Consider the following 21,397-nt stretch of genomic DNA (forward strand, 5'->3'; position numbering starts at 1 on the left):
ATTCTTCCCATCTTATAGTTACCCTCACACCCCACCTCCTAACTGCCACACTCTTGTTCACTCTTGCTCTCAGCCATTGGTCCATCAAGGACTCTTCATAGCTCTTATATGAGCATGATTCACTTGGAACTCAGCAGGTGATTAGTGTTGTTAGTGTTATAGATTTTTTTCCTTCTTTCCTTTTTTTCTTTTTTTTGTATCAGGGATTGAACTCAGGGGTGCTTCACCACAAAGCCACATCCTCAGTCTTCTTTATTGAGAAAGGGTCTCGTTAATTTGCTTAGCATCTCCTAACTTGCTGAGGCTGGCTTTGAATTTGCAATCCTCCTGCCTCAGCTTTCCCAAGTTGCTGGGATTACAGGTGTGTGCCACTGTGCCCAGCAGTTATTTATCTTTTTGAATGTATACTTTGTCTCCTTATTAAAACACAGCCCCACTCTCTAGCACAGCCACTGCACAGACACGGCATGCTCAGGAAGGATGCACTGACAGTGACATGAGCAATACTGTTCTTCTCATGTCACCCCAGTGCTTCCAGGAGCACTAGGAAGGGAAACTTGAAAGAAAAGGAACATGCCTTTCTCCACTAAAGACACACATACGCACGCCCACTCGTGTGCGCACACACACACACACACACACACACACCCCTCATATGTACATGGATATCACATCTCTCCATATAATATATTCTTTAGCGACTAATAAAGACAAAGGAGGTCAACAATAATTTTTCCCCAATGGACCAGTGTTTAAGTTTATGCTGCTCCCCTCAGGACATTTTTGAATTGTATTTCTCGATTTAATATGCCAGTACTTCAATTTAATCTCAAGGATGTGAGATCAAAGGACTTACATCTCATATCTAACAAGTTATAGGGAAGTTTTCATAAGAGCATAAGCAGCATAAACATAAATAATGCTCTTATTTCTACCTTATATTCAGGTGGAAAGTATTTAAAAGCTTTATATACTTTGCTGATTATTAGTGATCAGGTTTTCTATTGTTGATTTTCATTATTTCTGTTTTGTCTGACAACAGTTTGTAGTATTCATCTTTGAGAAGAATATAGGAAATGATAGTATCACAATAGATCTCAAAATCTGGAAAGAATGAATGTCAACATGACATTCTTAACATGTCAATTTTATATAAATATCATTTTAAAGGCAGAGGTCAGGGTAACTCAGGCAAAACAAAAGTAAGTCTATAATCATAAACTTATTTGAATGGCATTTTTCCTTTTAATATGGTTCAGAGCAGTGTCTCTAAAGTTAATTTCATAAGTTAATGCAAAGGCATTATAAATGGGCAAAAGAATCAGGCTCTGTTATCAGACTTCCCAGGGATGAATGCCAGATCTGTCCTTAGTAACTATTAAAATCTAAAGGGATCACTCTCTGAGCTTCCATTTCTTCTACTGGAAAAATGGGGGAAAGAAACAGCATCAATTTCACAAGGTGGTTCTGAGAACCGAATAAATGAAATCGTGTAAGACATGGAGCACATGTAGTATGTGCTCACAGATGTGAGCTAATATTGGGGGATAAACTATTAAGATTGTAAGTAGCAAGTATTCTAGGTATATAAAATGCTGATATCTCTCCATTTGATGTTGCTTTTCTGATAAGAGAATATAAACCAGCACATTTGTCATAAGACTTAGTTCCTTCTTGCATTCTCCAGGTTGAATTGTACTTTATGAAGAGACTAACCTCAAAAAGTAATAATGGAACTAGAAAAGAGAAAATCAGCAGTGATTCTCTCCTTTAAAAAATATTAAGCAAGGGTTTTTAAAATTATTTGTGTTTAATATTGCATCAATACTGCCTACATCTTTATAGGTTTTAGGAGAATTGAATCAAGGGATAAACTTAGAGCTAATTGTAAAGTAGAAAAATAGTCATATATCTCATCATGGTGTCATTTTTCAGTCCCTGCAGGTCTGTCCTGGGTTCCATTTCCATTATCTTTGAGCTCATCCAAGATTGAAGAATGCTTACTAAGATTGTTAATTTGGTGCTATTCCTTGCAAGTATAATCTCATTTTAGTAGAAAATGCTCATAAAATAAAAATGTTCAGCTGTGTAGAGGGTATCCACTGTTTTGTCCACATACATTTATTTCTTCTGAAAACTGCCTTCCTCTTTACTCCACCCACATTTCCTATGTTCTCTTTGATCCAGATATTGACTAGGCCAATGCCCATCCTTAAGAATTTTGAACTTGGAACAGAGAGAGGCCATGGAGTTTCTTTTCCATAATGAAACCATAACATATCAACTTGGGAAGCATTGGTAGCCATGTTTACCACACATGGAGAAAGCCAGTTTACCTGAAGGAAGAGAATGATACATGAAGACTAGAGTCAGAAAGAGTTTGAGGCACATGAAAGACTCTGATTTCACAAGATTTATTTTAGTGGGATGGGGAAGTATTATGAAGGGGCCAAGCAGTTTTTCTGCTCTTATTTCTGCTTTTATCTTCTCTTTGAAATTTATGCTGTCCTTCACAATTGCCCTGACCTGACTTTATTGGCCTCTGATTGTATTCAGGCTTGTATCTACCTCTTGAAAGCACTTACCAGTGCTGGAAGTGTAGCTCAGTGGTACAGTGCTTGTTTGCCACTATGAAAAGCCATAGGTCCAAATCCCAATACCACAAAAACAAATAAACTAACAAAATACATAGAATGGCATTTAATCAAAGGCTCCAGCTCTGACTTTTCACTTCCTGTCCATGGATTTCTTGGATGTCCCAATGTGGGAATGTGCTCCATCTTCCTGTAGCACAATATGGATGTCCAAGCAATCTAATGTCATTGAACCACTGTTGACAGATGGGAGCCAATGCACAAAGGGTTTCTCCTTTTTTCCCTAGAGAGTATTTCATGAGAATCTCAGTACAGAGATTCGGCTCCAATCATTGATCCCCTGGTGCAAGGTAGGGTGACCAATTTAATAGCTATTCCTTGAATTGACTTTCCTCCTTCCTTGTTTTACCCCCCTGTTGTCTAGTACTTTTCCTCCGGTATTACCTTCCAAGCAAAACTCTTAAAAGATTCTTATATCAGGCTCTGAATTTGAAGAAACTCAGTCTAAAACACCTAGTATTCTTTTAACAAATGTTCTTTGGATTGGATTTCATTCATAACTAATTAAAAGAGTAACAAGAGATTTCATTTCTAGTCTCAGATTAAGTAATTGGTACTCAGTGACTTTGGGCAAATTAAGCAGTCTCTGCCTCAATTTATTCATATATAAAATGATGTTTGGGGACTAAATGTTTTTCTTCAAATAATGGAATTTTACAGAAAATTCCATTATTTGAAGAAAAATCTTCATGTTCAACAAAAATAAATCTCTGGTCATGGTAATGCAGATGCTGAGACTACTGGTTCCTCCTATATGTATTTCTGATCCATCAATGTACACGTTCCTGGAAAACCCTGGCAGAGTTGACCCCGGATTTTTAAATGTTTCTTATTCCATCATACCAGCCAGAGAGAAGTGATTACATTTGGGAGTAGAGTGTATAAATAAATTTCCTAGCATGTCCATATCTCTCAAACATCTCCCCCAAAGTCTTTGGATTATAATTTGTCATAAAATTAATTATGTTCTCATGAAAAAAGTCAGAAGTTTTATTTAGATATTCTCAGAAGTCACTTTTATCTGTAAAAACTTGAATTTCAGAAGATTCTGAGAGTTCCCTGCAACCTCTGTAATTTTTAAGGATCTCAAATTTGGGATTTTGATTTCAATTCATTTCCTTTCTGCTCTTAAATCTTTCATCAAATTTGTTTCTAAGGGTCTAAACAAGCCAATTCTCCAACACCTCTGTCAACTTGAAAACTCAGTACTGTGAATTAGCATCTGACTTTCTTGTCTTTGGTAAGGACTGATGGAGTTTTTAATTTTTCTTCTCTCTTGGACATTCTCCAAAGACCAGGGCAAGTAAAGGACAAAGTTTAAACAAGTGTAAAAAAATTGAAGAAAAATAGGAAAGAATGGCCTCAATAAATCAAAATAACTGGAAATACCTGGAGGACAAATGATGCTAATATCATACATTTTTGAGTGAATATATTTAGCACCCAGTCAGGCTTACCACAGCAATGATCTAAGGGCAGACAGTGGAGGACATATTTATCCCTACCTGGTGTACTTGAGGAGAAGAAAGAGAGTAGCAAAGTATTAGATAACAGGCCAGAGAGAAACAGTTAGAGCAAAGGTTGTCTAGATGACCAAGGTTTTTTGACAGTGAATCCCAAATAACATTTGTTATTTGATCCACCTAAAACCAGAAAGGTTTGTAAATTCTCTCAACTGAATGGCATTGGGAAGCAGTTATTTGTAGCAAATATTCTTGGAATCGCTCTTATTAAAGAAATGTTGTACTTTGCCAAATTTTATGTGAATTTGCAGAACAGAAATTACCAGAAAAATAAAAATTCAATTGAAAACGTGTTTGCTCTAGAAACTAACAAAAATGGAGACAAAAATTTTTTGCTAAGCACATGTCACTCCACTTTTTTTAAATGGCCTTGGGAGTAAGAAAAAGATCAAAGGAAAATGCAATCGAAGTTGCTGCTATATAAGGTCAGTGCTGGTTTGCCCAACAAGCAGACAAGTGACAGGCTTAATCTCAGACATGCAGGGAAGTGGAAAACAAAATTTTTAATAAAGCAGTTTCCTCTATAGTGAAAATTCCCACAATTTTGAAAACAGGAAAATGCTTGGCAGAAAACTATCTGCATTTCCCCCATTAGTTTAAGTAGTGTCCTTCATAAACAAAACTTACTTTGAACTAGCCATGAAGGTGAGTATAGGGCCCAGGCTCTTAACTGGTAGCTTCTGAGGCCCTTCCCAGGGCAAATCTGGAATCCAGCAGACAGTGTGAAGATCTTCAAACTGGAGATAGATGCAATCAAAGTAATTCAAACACAGCACAGTCCTTATTTCTACCCAAATCAGCACTGCCTCCAAAAACGTGAAGATTTCTACTTTCTAGAGAATTATACTTTATAATTTATAGAAGATGATGAAAGTTAACAGGTATATCTCATTGAAATATTCAGGATTATGGAATAAAAATAAAGAGATTAATTCCTATTTCTGAAAATAATTGAAGATTGGATCATTCCTTGCCCTGATATTCATAGATATAAAAACTAAATATTAATTCTGGGGACTTTGCAATTCAGTGCTTCTTTTTCATTTGCTTCTACCACATTGCCCCTATTGAAAAATGTTTCAAGCATCTTTCTGTCTTTAAGGAAACAACTGTTGGAATATATCCCAAGATACATTCTAAGGCCTTCCTATTTTCCTGCAGAATGCTGGGCACTTTGTCTCCAGAGGAAGAATGGCAAAGCTGAGGTACCCAATTCAGTATGACTAAGCCTGTGTTCTTTTATTGCTGGATTTTACTCCCCCCAAAATGCTTTTATGTGTCATGTGGAGAAATTCAAGTATCTCATTCCTCTTGGTGATTACTTTCTGGACTTCTTGTTGAATAACATATTGGCTATAAATTAATTGTCCCTCACCAGAAAGGTGATCTTTTAAAACAAGAATTTTCCTTGAAGTTATTGAAATAATTATAGGAAATAGTTAAAAGTATTAATAACATTCCAGAGGAGTTTACATCATGTGCTCTACAATACAAATGGTCACTCCAAAGGCCAAAAGATAGAGTACTAAAATTCCAATGACGTTCTGGTACTGAACTAAATCCTCTGAGAAACCAGGGGACCAGCTTATTCCATAACCCACAAAATTTATCACACTCCAGGGCATAAAGTAAGGCAAAGAGCTTTATTTTCTGTGTTATGTATTTCAGTAAACATGCCAGTGTCCCTAAAAGAATATTAGTTTTAAAGGCCCTAAAGACTAAGTTCTCTAAGACTTTCACATTTCAAGATGTGAAATTATGCCCAGGCATAATAGAATCTACATTTTTTTTTTCACAGAATTTAAAATCTATAACCTCACCAGTTTTCCAGATGTACATTAATAGTATTTATAACATTTATAAAGTGGACATGTAGATGTTACAATACTAAAGTCTCTTATTTCCTTTTTTTTAAAATTCATTAGGAAGAGGGAAGCACTTAAAAAGTAAGAAAGGGGTCTCCTCTTGAAAGAAATTTGCTTAAAATGAGCCTTGGAATTCTATTTATTTTAAGATTCTTCCACCCCTGCTTAAACGTCAATTCAGAAACTTAGCTGTAAGTTGTTAAATTGTTAAATACCAACCCTGATTTTTCTAAAGCCTCTGCTGTCATTGTGCAGCTTAACTCAATTTGAATCTTGTCCAGTATGATCCTGGATAAATAAGGAGAAAGCTGTCTGAGAAAAAAGTGACCAAGCATCTCAGCTTTTCTCAGCTCTATTGGGTAAGGGAAGAGAACAGCCATAAGACTTCTCTTGCCATTCAGAATTGAGGTGGGACCACCTGGGGTTTCCAGTTTTAGAATACAACTCTTTGGGCAATTAACAAATCTCTGAGCATCGGTCTCCCATGATATTTAGGTAAATTAATAATATGAAATATTTCTAAAATAAAAAGTGGGTTACAAGATATGCCAATATACCACCAGCATAATTTGCTCAGTTACCTTTTCCCCAAAGGAGTCTCATCAAGGTACAGTCCTACAGCACTAAATGCTTATGAGCTCAAAGCCCTGGAATATCTATTTCCCACAGATTCAAGACAATGAAACTTCATTATCATGCCCCCTTATTTAACTCCAATGCCCAGGACAACGATTTGTTTTAATGTTCTAGTCTAAACCTCCTGCAGCAGTATTTTTCCAGGTAATAGCTCCTATTCATAATGATAACAGCTCTTAAATTCTCCAATTTGGCAGTTAGGATCCTCTCTTTTCTTGGATTTCTTAAACTTTACTCCTTGCAATATGCAGTCCAAACTAAATTAAATAGAAACGCGCAAATGTTACATGTGGCCTTTGGGACGATTAGACAATTCTAAAATCAACAGGGGCTCTGCTCTAAAGGTACATATATTTCTTCTGAGTTTTCCATAAACAAGAATGAAAGAACCTTGTTAAAGTTTCCAAATTTTAAGTAAAACTCTTCTTATCTATGTTTGATAAGATTTTCAGCTCCTAGAAGAGAAAGTTATTTATTCATCATTTTAAGACCTTAAGCTTCTTCACTAGGTTCCTTTACAACCTGAAATATATGAAAGAAAAGGCCCAAAATCCGTTCCTGGAATAGATCAGATAACTTCATGTGTGTTTAATTTGTGCAATGTGAGCAATGTACTGAACTAGAATGAGGCTGAAAGTTAGTATATCCTGGATTTGATTCTCAAAGCACTACTTACTAACTGTTTATCCTAGGGAAATTTTTTCTCACCTGAAAAATGGGATAATATTACCTAGTTCACAAGGTTTTGTGAAGATTAAGAATTTTACAGGAATTTTTGGTTCCTTCTTTGGAATTCATTAACCATTGCCAATGCAATGATTTCCATTTAGGGCCTGTGTAGGTCCAGGGAAGAGGATTCTACCCTCTGGTCTATGACCTAAGCTAAGCAACGTATACCCCCTAGCTACAGTTAGTTTTACAGATGGATTGAACCAGGGCAATTTTCTTGGAACTCTTGCTGAATAGGCCAGGACAAGGAAACTCTTTCCACTTAGACCAGAAACAGAAAACACATAGGTTTGGGTACTTTTTACAAACATCTTTGGACCACAAGGGAGCTAAGGTGTAATTCTCAAGCCTTACTTGATGCCAACCCTCTAGAAGGTCCAGTTATTAAGCCTAACAAATTCCCTTTGTTTAAGCCAGTTTCAGGAAGGTTTCTTTTTATCTCTTTTATAACTAATATGTTAAAAAATTGGGGATATGAATAAAAGTAATTTTGTTTCCTATAGTCCTCTACATATTAATTAGCAGCTGGAAAATTTCCCTATGCCACTATGTGAAAATTCCACTCAATTAATGGAAAATCCTGTAGCTATTTTAACTTATGAAACGTAGTCTCATTTCAGAAATGTATGGAGTCTCAAAAGTTGAAGATATTGAGGCTAAGATTGTAGCTCAGTGGCAGAGTGCTTGCCTAGTATGTGTGAGGCCCTGGGTTCAATCCTTAGCACCATATAAAATAAATAAATGAAACAAAATAGTCATTTTTAAAAAGTTTAAGATATTAAGCAATTCTTCTATCTTCATTGAATTGGCAGCCACCTGCCTTGTCCATTCACTTGGTCCTTACCCCAGACATTGTCTCATGTGGACCACAGGAGACTGGAGGAGAAAGGTTCTTACTCAGCTGATTTTTAGTAGAACAGTATTTTTGCTTCCCATTCTCTGGGTCAAACATATGTTGAAGCTGATTCTTTGTTTTGTGGACCACTTGTGGTCTCCTCAGAAACATCCACTGAATCTCTCTGTCCACAGCTTCCATGACCCAGGAAAGGCACATTTTCTTTAGTTCACACTTCTCCATCCTACTACATCCTTGGCCATCTCTACTACACTGAGTTTGCTACTGGAATTCCTTCTTCCTGTTGTAGGAAACTATTGACTCTATCAGACCTACTATTCCATGTTCTAAGATCACCATGGCATGCAAATGTTTTAAGAACATAAACTCCTATTTGGGAATATTCATTTGGAATCAACTTGTAATTTAAAAAAAAAAATATTGTGAAAATAGTCAAACATGAGCAAATCAAATTAGACTAAAATTAATGAGAAAATAAACAAAAATAAAAAACAACGGGGGAAGGGAGAGAAATAGTAACTAAAACTAAAAATAATAGCCTAAACTACCTAAATATTCATGAAATATGGCAAATCTGCTCCCATGGTTCACTCAAGTTAGCCATACATGAAAACCTAGTAGCTTCGTATATTCAACTTTAACCAATTGTAGTTTCAATTAGCTTTGGACAAAATTCCCCCCACCACCCACTACCACTTAAGGCCTAGGCGTTGCTGTGTGACCTTAGGGTCTCTGCCTTATGCTCTTCCTGACTTTATTATGTTCCTATTGGATCCAGGCTTTTATTTCTTCTGATGTTTCCCTAAAGAAAAGTCTTCCTCTAAGCTGCTACTTATACTGGTTATGGAAGTCCTAGTTACTCCCCCAAACTTCAGCTGCTATTCACACAAACTCTCAGCCAGCTTTTGTGGTCATTCTAGCTCACATTTCCCTAGCCCAACAGCTACAAGTTTCAACTACCAATGCCAATATTTTCTTGATTCTACTTGGGTGTCAGATTGTCCCTAAAATGTAGTTGTAATTCCTCCTTAGAGTCCATGTCTTCCTTTTGCACACCAAGCATGTGGTATCCCATTTCACATGAACTTTGATCATGTTGCTTAACGGATTTTGGGCTTAGAATCCAGAATGTAAAACTTTCTTGGATGCAGACATAAAAATTTCTTTTTTTTTTCTTTTGGCTTTTGCTCTTGCGATATAGAAGCAGAAATAAGCCCAGTATGGTCAATATTATTAATGATTTATTAGTTTGTATGAATTAATAACTAATCTCAGGAAAATTCACTCAACTCTTGATTTTAGTTAATTTGAAGTTAGGATAGAATGTTAAGTGTATCCTTAGATTTTCCATGGATGATTTCTTTCTGATTAGTAATCAGTTTAATTTCTCCAGGCAGGCAACTAGGGAGAAAAGGAGACTTGAACACTTGGTTTCCCAGGAACTTTACATTCTTTGGAATATTCCTGCTGAAGATTTCATTATTGCCCTGTAACTGCAGACCATGTGGTCATTCTATTCAGTGGCTCCCATCTCACCAGGAATAGCCTTCTTAAAGAAATATCCAAGAAATCCATGGGTGTTCTAAAACCATCTTTCCCCTCTGTCCTGCTACCCATGCATCAGCTTCGACTATGCCTTGGCAGATTTCACAAAGGGCTGCGCACCAGGAGAGGGAAGGTAATGATGTGTGTTTGTCTTACCATGCACTCACATTTCCAACTTGTCTACAATTCCAATAAATGAGAGGAGTTGTTAAACCACAACAAAAGCTATATAAAAAGAAATATAAAATGAATAAAAAACACTGTCATTAAGTGTAACCTAAACAGTCTGTGTGTGGTTTCTCAGAATGACAAGTAAACAATAAACACTAAGTGTTGTCAAGTAGCTTCAACAAAAAGTGTTCCCATGCATGTGTAAATAGGGAGATGTGCAGTAGCAAGCTCTGAATCACAGGAGCTCTGTAGGCAATCACATGGATAGTGAGTTGAAGGCCTTCCACCTGCCAGGGTGGCTTTTTTCCTCTTTTAGTCAAGGTGACAGGAATTCTTCCTTCTTAATTAAATATCCAGTTGCCTTTTCTTTTCTTTTTTTTCTTTTTCCTCTTCTTTTTTTAGTTCTTTGATTGCTTACTTAAAGCATTTGAGAGAATTGTCTTAAGAAGCAGTTCCCTTTTCTATTATTTTAATAACAGATTTTTTTAATCCAAAAAATGCAATGCTGGCATTCATAGTACTTATTCAGAATAAAAACATAACTCCTTTTCCATTGTGTCATGGAGTCATGCAAAAACAAGTACCTGGGTTATTTACTTATTTCTTTTTTTTTTCTTTAATCAGAAGCCTCAAAATGTAATGTCTATGGAGTCTAGGCAATTTACATAAATAAATGGATTCAGTTGGCTGTAAGACAAATAAATCATAGAGAGGTGGAGACTTAGGAATAATGGAGAGTACATCTTTCCAAAGGATACAGATATTTAAAAAATTTTTAAATCTGTTGCTGCCAGAATAAAACATATCTCTCGGCTGAATTCACAGATCATTTTTTTTTAATTTTGATGTAGTTATATCAAAATTAATCAGAAGAGCTTAAGTAAGCCAATATTTTACCAGTTAGAGTTGGTTGAAAGTACATGTCAGGTGTGTACTAAAGGAAATACAAACCTTCCTTCTCTCCTCTCCCTCAAAATAAAGCAAACACTAATCACCCATAAAATCACTAACTGCTTTGTTAACAAAAAATATATTTGAACAATTTCCAATTGCATTCTTCATTTATGTGTGACCTTTACAATAACTCCTATCATATGTTGCTTCTATGCAGTAGTCATTTTGATTCATAAAAGAGACCTTTTACAAAAGAAAGAAAAATAACAGTTATGTACATACATTGAGAATCTTGAGCATCTTTTAGTTGGTAAGAAACTTTCTCAACTTCATGCTGTAATGAACGTAATTTTCATTTGATCCACTGGGAATCAGGCATGCAATAACATCTTTTTCAAAACTAAGTAGGCTGCATTGACTTTAACTGTTGACACTGATCTTAGCACCAAGCACCTAGCAAATATAATCTCCCATGCCTGGACCTAAAGATGTGTGTTTCCAAATGAAGAAACAGAGAATAAATGAGCTAGTTTGCTGTAATAGGTCACAAACTATTCATACATATTATCTATTTTTATTATTGTAATGATTTGGTTATTGAATGATTCTCTGAAGATGGTTATAATTATCCTATATTGGCAAGGATACTACCTCAGGGAGGTCAAACAACTTGTGTCAGAAAAGGCTCTAAAACTCAACCTCAGTCATGTAGGTTTTTTATTTTCCTTGAACTTTATCAATTTTGTTAGTTTAAAGGGAAAATAATTGTGATTGTGGTATTTCTTCAATGTTGGTACTCCCATGTTCTCCCAATTTTATTTATAAATAATAAAAAAAGAATTGTGGTCCCTGTCACTGCAGCAAACCCAGACTCATATAAAGACTCACAAATATGGTCATCTCTTTATGCTCCATTATTAAATTTAAACATAACATAACTAGTGAATCAAGAGACATACTATAGCTAATTTCCTTATGTTCTTTTGGCAGATTTTAGTCAGCAGCTAAGGGAGAAAACATAATAATCATTAATGAGAAATAAAGATGGAGGCTGGTGTCAGCTGAAGTTAGCATAGGCAGGTCTGTGTGGACTGGCAGAAAAGAACACCAGCTGATTGGCAAAGAAGCTGCCCAACCCTATTTTTCAGGGGTTCAGGTGTATAGTATTGAGAGTAACTATGTGTTTTAGTCAGCTTTTTCATTGCTGTGACTAAAAGACCTGACAAGAACAACACACAGGCGGAAACGTTTATTTGGGGACTCACAGTTTTGGAGGTCTCAGTCCATAAGAGGGCCAACTCCATTCCTCAGAGCTCCAGGTAAGGCAAGACATCATGGTGGAAGAGTGATGGCAGAGGAAAGTAGCCGGGAGCATGGCACCAGAAAGCAGAGAGAGAGAGAGAGAGAGAGAGAGAGAGAGAGAGAAATAGTTCTGCTCAACAAGGACAACATATAAAGTCCAAAGGCATGCCCCCAGGAACCCACTTACTCCAGCCTTACCCTATCTGCCTGCAGTCACCACCCTGTTAATCCATACCATAGGGACAGTTACATTCTTATATCCCAATCTTAGGAATTTTGAGTAATTCACATTGTCACACTGATAATACCAATAATAATACTACATTGTGTAGCAATTTACTATGTGCCATGCATTGTTCTAAAAGTTTTATATTCTGAGTGCTTATAAAATCATTTTTTATTATTACTATCATGTTAGAGAGGAGGCACAGAAAGTTTTAGAAACATACTGAAGGCCGCATGCCTAGGATGTGGCAAGAGCCAGGACCTAGAGCAAGTGTTAGATACTCAAACTTCCTAAGATTTCGATTTTTCATTTAATAATTAGAGTGAAAATACTTTCTTTATAGGTGAGTTTGTAAATTCTGAAATAATCTATATAAATCCAATACACCCAGTAAATGATATACTCCCTACACAAATCCCAAACTTTGACTTTCTCATTTCCAGTAGTCTTCACCTCTACCTTACTTCATCAACTTTCTTCCACACCCATCCTCTGGACCTTGTAAACACCTGCAAGAGATGGGTCTCTAAAGTCTTAAATTCAAAACATTCCACTCTCTAACTGCAGCATTCTATGCCCTATCATTGATGTTTGGTAAAATGCTGATCTTGGACCTAGTTGTCAGCTTCCTGTCCTCTCATCTAGGTAGCCAACTGCTTGTGAAGATGGCTACAGAATGGAAAGGACTAGTGCCACCAAAAAGATAAAATTTCCAACTAATTTGGACCTTACTAGTGCTTGGACATCTTTTTATTCTCCTAGTTGCATAAATTTATCTTATGTATTTCAGTGGTTATTGAAATCAGCTACACTTTTCCTAAAATTTATTTGCTCATAGAAAAGATAGTAGGAGTTTTCAAACAAAAACTCTGTAAGTATCAGCACTGATAAGCAGACAGGTACTCAAGTCACTTTCCAGGGAAAGTAATATGGCCATTTTGTTCTCTACTTACCAATTTCTTCCCCAGAGCTTTGAAATTGGACTTTAGACTCATTCTAACTCTCAGATGTGAATTCTATCCCTGCTTTTCATGTAGGAAATGCTGTCTCTCATATTAGAATCTCTTTATATGAGAACACTTACCTCGTTTTCCCTCTCTTCTCAATGACCTTTCTTAATTTTTGTCTCTTGTCATTACTATTGGGTAATATTAAAAATATTCTCAGGACTCCTTGATAGTAAGAAGAAGAAAAAATAACAACCTTCTATTGCAAATTTAAAATGATCACAAATTCTGTCCCTGCATCAATAACCAAGTCCCAATAATTCTACTTCATTAGTAGTTATCTGTTTTAATCTAGTCTGTCCCAAACTCTTTATAACTATATCTCATTATCACCTCTACCTGAATTACTGCCTCTAATATGGTCTTCCTGATTTCAGGTTTACCTGTAAACCAACTTCCTCATTATGATAAAGAGAATCTACAAAACCCACAATGAATGTTATACTTAAAGGTGAAAGTCTAAATGCACTCCCTCAAGATAAAAAAAAAAAACTTCAAGGACATAATTCTCAACATTTTTATTTAAAATTTTAATAGAGGTTCTACCCATAGCAATTAAGCAAGAAAAGGAATAAAAATTTTCCAACTCAGAAAGAAAAAATACAACTATTCTATACACAGATGACATGGTCTTCTACACAGAAGATCTTAAGGAACACACACACATATACACTCACAATTAGAATTTAAAAACAAGTTCAGACTGAATGTCAGATTCAAGATCAGAGTGCAAACATATATTTCAATGCACTCACAATGAATATTTTGAAAATAAAATTAAGAATACAATTCTATTTACAATAACCTCAAGAAAAGATATATAAGTATAAACTTAACAAATTAAATGAAAAACATATACACTGAATGAAGGCTGCAAAACATCATTAAAAGTAATTAAAGATTTTTAATAATTGGTCCCATGAATCAAAAACTTCATAATACTAAGATGTCAATATTTCCAAAAATTGATCAATAGATTCAATGTGATACTTGATGAAATGAAGCTTGCTTTTTTGCAGAAGGTTAAAAACTAATATTAAAATTCATACAGAATTAAAGGTCCCAGAATATCCAAAAAATAACTTGAGAAAGAAGGACATAGTTGGAAAACTCACACTTACTGATTTCAAACCTTACTACAAAGTTACATTAATCAAGACACTGAGGTAATGATGTTAGGTTAAACATATCAATCAATGGAATAGAACTGAGAATCCAGAAACAAACTACTACATTTTATAGTCAAGTACTATCTAACAGAGATGCCAAGAAAATTCAATGATAAAAAAAGTCTTTTATTAATAAATGGTAATGGAACCAGTAGATGATATGATCCTCCAGCAAAAGAATAAAGACAAAATCCTCCCTTTTACAACACAAAAATGAAATCAAAATGGATCAAAAAGCTGAATGCAATGCCTAGTGTTGTGGCACATACCTGTAATCCCAGTGACTCAGATAGCTCCAGTAGGAGGATCTCAAGTTTGAGGCCAGCCTGAGCAACTTAGCAGGACTCTGCCGCAGTCTGGCTGGGCACAAATGCAGCAGTCTGGCTGGGCACACAATCACGAGCCACCACACAGCTTGTAGATTCAAACAGCAACTCTTTATTCCCGAACTCATACCAGCCGTCTACAATCACGTTCTGGGGAAATCCACGTTCTCTGCCCAAATCCACCTCCACTGGGCTTCTATCTCCAAAATATACTGTCTGAATCCCGTGAGAACTCAAGGGGAACTCAGGCAGCAGGATATGCCCTATTCCCAGCAGGAATAATCTTAAACCTTAAACCTGGAACCTAAACCGGAACGCCCTAATCTGCCTTGGTCCTTGAACAAGGTCACCTACATTCAATGTCACTGCAACATGGGGTACGCTGGCAAGGAAATTGTCATACCTACTTGGCTAATGGCTCCCAGCAGGACTCTCTCTCAAAACAAAACAAAAAAAAAAAAAAAAGAAAAGAAAAGGCTATATATACAGGTCAGTGATAAAATACCATGGGTTCAATATCTGGTACAGAAAAAAAAACCAAAACACAAATAACCTGAATGCAATAGCTAAACTATGAAACACTTAAGAAGAAAACAGGAGTTACATGGGATTTTTTTTGTGTGTGACATGTGTTATAGAACGCTTTCTTAGATACACCAAAAGAAAAAACAACAATAAAGAATAGATATATATGAATAAATCAACATTAAAAATTTCACATGCAAACCATACCATTAATAAAGTGAAAATATTACTCCATAGAATGGAAAAAATTGCAAATAATATATATGATAATGGACTTGTAAGCACACAATAAATTCAATAATAAAAACATAAACCAATTTTTAATGGAAAAAGATTTGAATAGATATTTCTCCAAAGAGGGTATACAAATGGTCATTCAATAAGCACATGAAGATGCTTGACAGCACTAGTTATTAGGAATATGCAAATCAAGACAACAATGTTCTACAACTTCATACCCACTAGGATTGCTATGATTAAGACACAGAAAATAGCACGTTTTAATGAGGATGTGGAGAAATTGAAGGGCTTATACTTATGTTGGAAATGTAGACTGGTACAGCTACTTAAGAAAAAAGTTAGACAATTTCTCAAAACATTACACAAAACATTACACAAGACTTATAATATAATCCAACAATCTGACTCCTCAGCATTTACCCAAAATAAATGAAAACATATACAAAAACTAGTACAATTAGGACATACAAATAACTCAAAAAACATAACACCACAAAAAACATAACTCAATCAATAAATGGGCAAAAGGAACTGAACAGTCACTTCACAGAAGAAGAAATAAGAATGGTCAACAGATATATGAAAAAATCTTCAATATCTTTAGTGGTTAGAGAAATGCAAATTAAAACTACAGAGATTTCATCTCATTCCAGTCAGAATGGCAATTATTAAGAATTCAATTAACAATAAATGTTGGTAAGAATGTGGAGGGGAAAGGGATACTCATAATTGATGTTGGGACTGTAAATTGGTGCAACCACTCTGGAAAACATTATGAGGATTCCTCAGAAAACCTGGAATGGAACCACCATTTGACCCAGCTATGCCACGCCTCAGACTTAAAATCAGTATAGTATAATGACACTGCCACATCAATGTTTATAGCAGCTCAATTCACAATAGCTAAACCATGGAACTAGACTAGGTGCCCTTCAACAGATGAATGGATAAAGAAATTGTGATTCCTTCAGTGGAGTGAGAGCAGGGCAGTTGTATTCCTAGGTGGACTCTCAGCAGGAAAGTGGAGCTACCAAGCAGGCCAGGGGTCCAGATGGAGCAGAGGATGGTGTTGGTGTGCCCAGTGACCCTAGAATCCCCAGAATCTGGGAAGGTGCAGGAGCCAAGGGTTCTGCTTCTGGGGAAGCTCCTCAGATAGAGAGGGCATTGCAAGGTCCAGGGCAGGGTGTAGAGAACATGGAAAGCAGCAAACCGCTAGAATTCGGCCTTACAGTGTCTTTCTAACCTGCATGGGTGCGGGGATTGCGGGCGTGCTAATTGTTACTCTAGACTGGCCTTGGGGTGGGCCAGTTAATGCTGAAAATTAAACCGAGCTACCGTTAAAAGAAAAGTGATTAGAAACTTCAAAACCAAGAACCAATAAATGTTCTCTCTTTATAAATTGATTATTTCATATATTTTTTATAGTAATGAAAAGTGGACCAACACTAAATAATGCATAGCTTTGGATGCTCTATGAAGGGGAAGAGCTTCAATGAACCGGTTAGAGCCAAATATTTTTCTTGGATTAAAAGTTAATCAAGCATTCTTGTAGGAGTTATTTGAAAACTCTAGTTTGATGTAAAACAAAGAAAATCAACTTATTCTCTTTCTTAACATTATTATAAGGAATAGCTAATTTAATTACACTTGGAACAATTTCATGTCCCCAATTCCTCTCCTCCCTCTCTCCTGACCCTATTTCTCTACTCTACTTGTCTCCCTTCTATTTTTATAGAAGGGTGGGGGGGAGGTAATTTTTTTTTTTTAGTTCTTTATATATACTAGGTAGTAATAATATTTTGGACAGTAGCAGACTACAATTTTCTCCCATTTTGTAGGTTCTTTATGCAGCTGTGAATTGTTTTCTTTGCTGTGCAATTTGTTAGTTTGATGACATCCCACTTATTGATTAATAATAGTATTTTCTGAGCTAAAAGAGTCTGATTGAGGAAGTTTCTGCCTATTTCTATATATTGAAGTTCTTCTCCTATGTTCTTTTCTAGCAGTCACAGAGTTTTTGGTCTTATCCCAAGTTCTTTGCATTTTGCATTGATTTTTCTGCAGGGTGAAAGATAGGGATCTAATTTTTTTATTTGTTCTAATTTGTCATACATGACAGCAGAATGTATTTCAATTCATTGTACACAAATGGAGCACAACTTCTAATTTCTCTGGCTGTACATGATGCAGAATCACACCGTTCATGCAATCATACATGTGCATAAGGTAGTAATGTCTGCCTCATTCCACCATCCTTCTCACCCCCACACCCTCTTCCCTTCCCTCACTCCCCTCTGCCCAATCCAAAGTTCCTCCATTCTTCCCTAGCACCTGCCCTCCACCCTGTTAGCATCCACATGTCAGAGAAAACATTTGGCCTTTAGTTTGTTGGGATTGGCTTATATCTAGTTTTACATTCACTGATTGTTAAAGAGGCTTCCTTTTCACCAGTGTACTTGGCAAGTACCAGAAGACTGTGATGGTATGGGTTTGTTCTGGTGTCTTCCATTCTCTTCAACCGGTTAATGTGTCCATTTTTGTCCCTGTAACAAGCTGGTTTTGTTACTATTGCTCTGTGCTACAATTTGAAGTCAGATATTGTGATGCCTCTAGTTTTACTCTTTTTGCTCAGAATTTCTTTGGCTATCCTGGGTCTTTTGTTCTTCCGTATAAATTTTAGGATTATGTTTTCTAGTTCTGAGAGGAATATCATTACTGTTTTTATAGGGATTACATGGAATCTGTAGATCACTTTTGATGGTATAGCCAATTGACAATATTAATTCTGCTTATGCATGAACATGGGAGGTCTTTCCATCTTCTGATGTCTTTTCTGATTACTTTTTTCAGCGTTTTGCTTTTTCCTTGTAGAGAGGTCTTTTTAACTCTTTGGTTAGATTTATTCATAAATATTTTTTTGAAGTTATCATGAATGAAATTGTTTTCCTAATTTCTTTCTCAGCAGATTAATTATTGTAAAGTTTTTTTTTTAAAGAGAGAGAGAGAAAGAGAGAGAGAGAGAGAGAGAATTTTTTAATATTTATTTTTTAGTTTTTGGCGGACACAACATCTTTGTTTGTATGTGGTGCTGAGAGTCGAACCCGGGCCGCACGCATGCCAGGCAAGCGTGCTACCGCTTGAGCCACATCCCCAGCCCTCAGCAGATTAATTATTGATGTATAGATAAACTATTGACTTGTGAGCATTAATTTTGTATCTTGTTACTTTACTGAATTTTACTATCAGCTCTAGATAAATTAAAAAACTTTTGGATATGAATCTTTAAGATCTACTAAGTACAGGATCATATCATCTGCTAACAGGGAGAATTTTACTTCTTATTTTCTTTTTGTACCCCTTCTATTTCATTTTCATGCCTAATTTTTCTGTCTGCAGTTGAAAGAACTATATTAAATAATGTAAGAGTGGACATCCTTGGGGTATTTTTTCTCCCTTATTTTATAGGAGATGCTAATTATTCCCCTTTCAGTATGATATTGGCCTTGGGTTTGTCCTATATGGCCTTCATGATATTAAGATATGTTCTTCCTATCCCTAGTTTCTTTATGGATTTTATCATGAATGGGTGTTTCATTTTCTCAAAGGTTTTTTTAAGCATTATTAACATAATCATGTGATTTATATCCTTGATTCTATTTATGCTTATGGATTTGTATATGTTGAACAAACCTTGAATCCCTGGAATGAAGCTAACTTGATCATGGTGTTCAATCTTTTTAATGTGATGTTGGATAGAATTTGCTAGTATTTTATTAACAATATTTTGCATCTATATTTATCAAGAATATTAGTATGTAGTTTTATTTCCTTGAAATATCCATATCTAGTTCAGGTAATTGGCCCATTTGTTGATTGGGTTGTTTGTTCTCTAATTTTTTGAGTTCTTTGTATACTCTGGATATTAGGGCTCTATCTGAAGTGTGAGGAGTAAAGATTTGTTCCCAGGATGTAGGCTCTCTATTTACCTCTCTTATTGTTTCTTTTGCTGAGAAAAAACTTTTGAGTTTGAGTAAGTCCCATTTGTTGATTCTAGTTATGAACTTTTCTGCTATGGGTGTCCTATTGAGGAATTTGGAGCCCGACCCCACCGAATGTAGATCGTAGCCAACTTTTTCTTCTATCAGACGGCGTGTCTCTGATTTGATATCAAGCTCCTTGATCCATTTTGAATTCACTTTTGTGCATGGCGAGAGAAAGGGATTCAGTTTCATTTTGTTGCATATGGATTTCCAGTTTTCCCAGCACCATTTGTTGAAGATGCTATCCTTCCTCCATTGCATGCTTTTAGCCCCTTTATCAAATATAAGGTAGTTGTAGTTTTGTGGATTGGTTTCTGTGTCCTCTATTCTGTACCATTGGTCCACCCGCCTGTTTTGGTACCAGTACCATGCTGTTTTTGTTACTATTGCTCTGTAGTATAGTTTGAAGTCTGGTATCGCTATACCGCCTGATTCACACTTCCTGCTTAGAGTTGTTTTTGCTATTCTGGGTCGTTTATTTTTCCATATGAATTTCATGATTGCTTTCTCTATTTCTACAAGAAATGCCGTTGGGATTTTGATTGGCATTGCATTAAACCTACAGAGAACTTTTGGTAATATCGCCATTTTGATGATGTTAGTTCTGCCTATCCATGAACAGGGTATATTTTTCCATCTTCTAAGATCTTCTTCTATTTCTCTCTTTAGGGTTCTGTCGTTTTCATTGTATAAGTCTTTCACCTCTTTTGTTAGGTTGATTCCCAAGTATTTTATTTTTTTTGAAGATATTGTGAATGGAGTGGTTGTCCTCATTTCCATTTCAGAGGATTTGTCGCTGATATACAGGAATGCCTTTGATTTATGCGTGTTGATTTTATATCCTGCCACTTTGCTGAATTCATTTATTAGCTCTAATAGTTTCTTTGTAGACCCTTTTGGGTCTGCTAGGTATAGAATCATGTCATCTGCAAATAGTGATAATTTAAGTTCTTCTTTTCCTATTTTGATGCCTTTAATTTCTTTTGTCTGTCTAATTGCTCTGGCCAGTGTTTCGAGAACTATGTTGAACAGAAGTGATGAGAGAGGGCATCCCTGTCTTGTTCCAGATTTTAGAGGGAATGCCTTCAATTTTTCTCCATTCAGAATGATGCTAGCCTGAGGCTTAGCATAGATTGCTTTTACAATATTGAGGTATGTTCCTTTTATCCCTAGTTTTTCTAGAGTTTTGAACATAAAGGGATGCTGTACTTTGTCAAATGCTTTTTCCGCATCTATCGAGATGATCATATGGTTCTTATTTTTAAGTCTATTGATGTGTTGAATAACATTTATTGATTTCCGTATATTGAACCAGCCTTGCATCCCAGGGATGAATCCTACTTGATCATGGTGCACAATTTTTTTGATAAGTTTTTGTATCCGAGTGGCCAGAATTTTATTGAGGATTTTTGCATCTAGGTTCATTAGAGATATTGGTCTGTAGTTTTCTTTCTTTGAAGTGTCTTTGTCTGGTTTAGGTATCAGGGTGATGTTGGCCTCGTAGAATGAATTTGGAAGTTCTCCCTCTTTTTCTATTTCCTGAAGTAGCTTGAAAAGTATTGGTATTAGTTCTTCTTTAAAGGTTTTGTAAAATTCTGCTGTATACCCATCCAGTCCTGGGCTTTTCTTAGTTGGTAGTCTTTTTATGGTTTCTTCTATTTCCTCAATTGATATTGGTCTGTTTAGGTT

At 35.9% G+C, this 21,397-nt stretch overlaps 1 protein-coding gene across 1 annotated transcript in view; it reads left to right on the plus strand.

The window, feature by feature from the left end:
• Nucleotides 1–9,895: 9,895 nt before the first annotated feature.
• The window catches only part of LOC124080632 (U6 snRNA-associated Sm-like protein LSm5), a 65,635-nt gene continuing 54,133 nt past the window's right edge, over nt 9,896–21,397 (plus strand). The window contains exon 1 of the mRNA XM_046426659.1: nt 9,896–9,941. Coding sequence (XP_046282615.1) covers nt 9,896–9,941 — 46 coding nt within the window. The remainder of the gene's footprint in view (nt 9,942–21,397) is intronic.

The sequence above is a fragment of the Marmota monax genome, unplaced genomic scaffold (assembly GCF_021218885.2).
Source record: "Marmota monax isolate L192 unplaced genomic scaffold, Marmota_monax_Labrador192_F-V1.1 WCK01_AAM20220418_F8-fsc00018, whole genome shotgun sequence".
Classification (NCBI taxonomy): Eukaryota; Metazoa; Chordata; class Mammalia; order Rodentia; family Sciuridae; genus Marmota; species Marmota monax.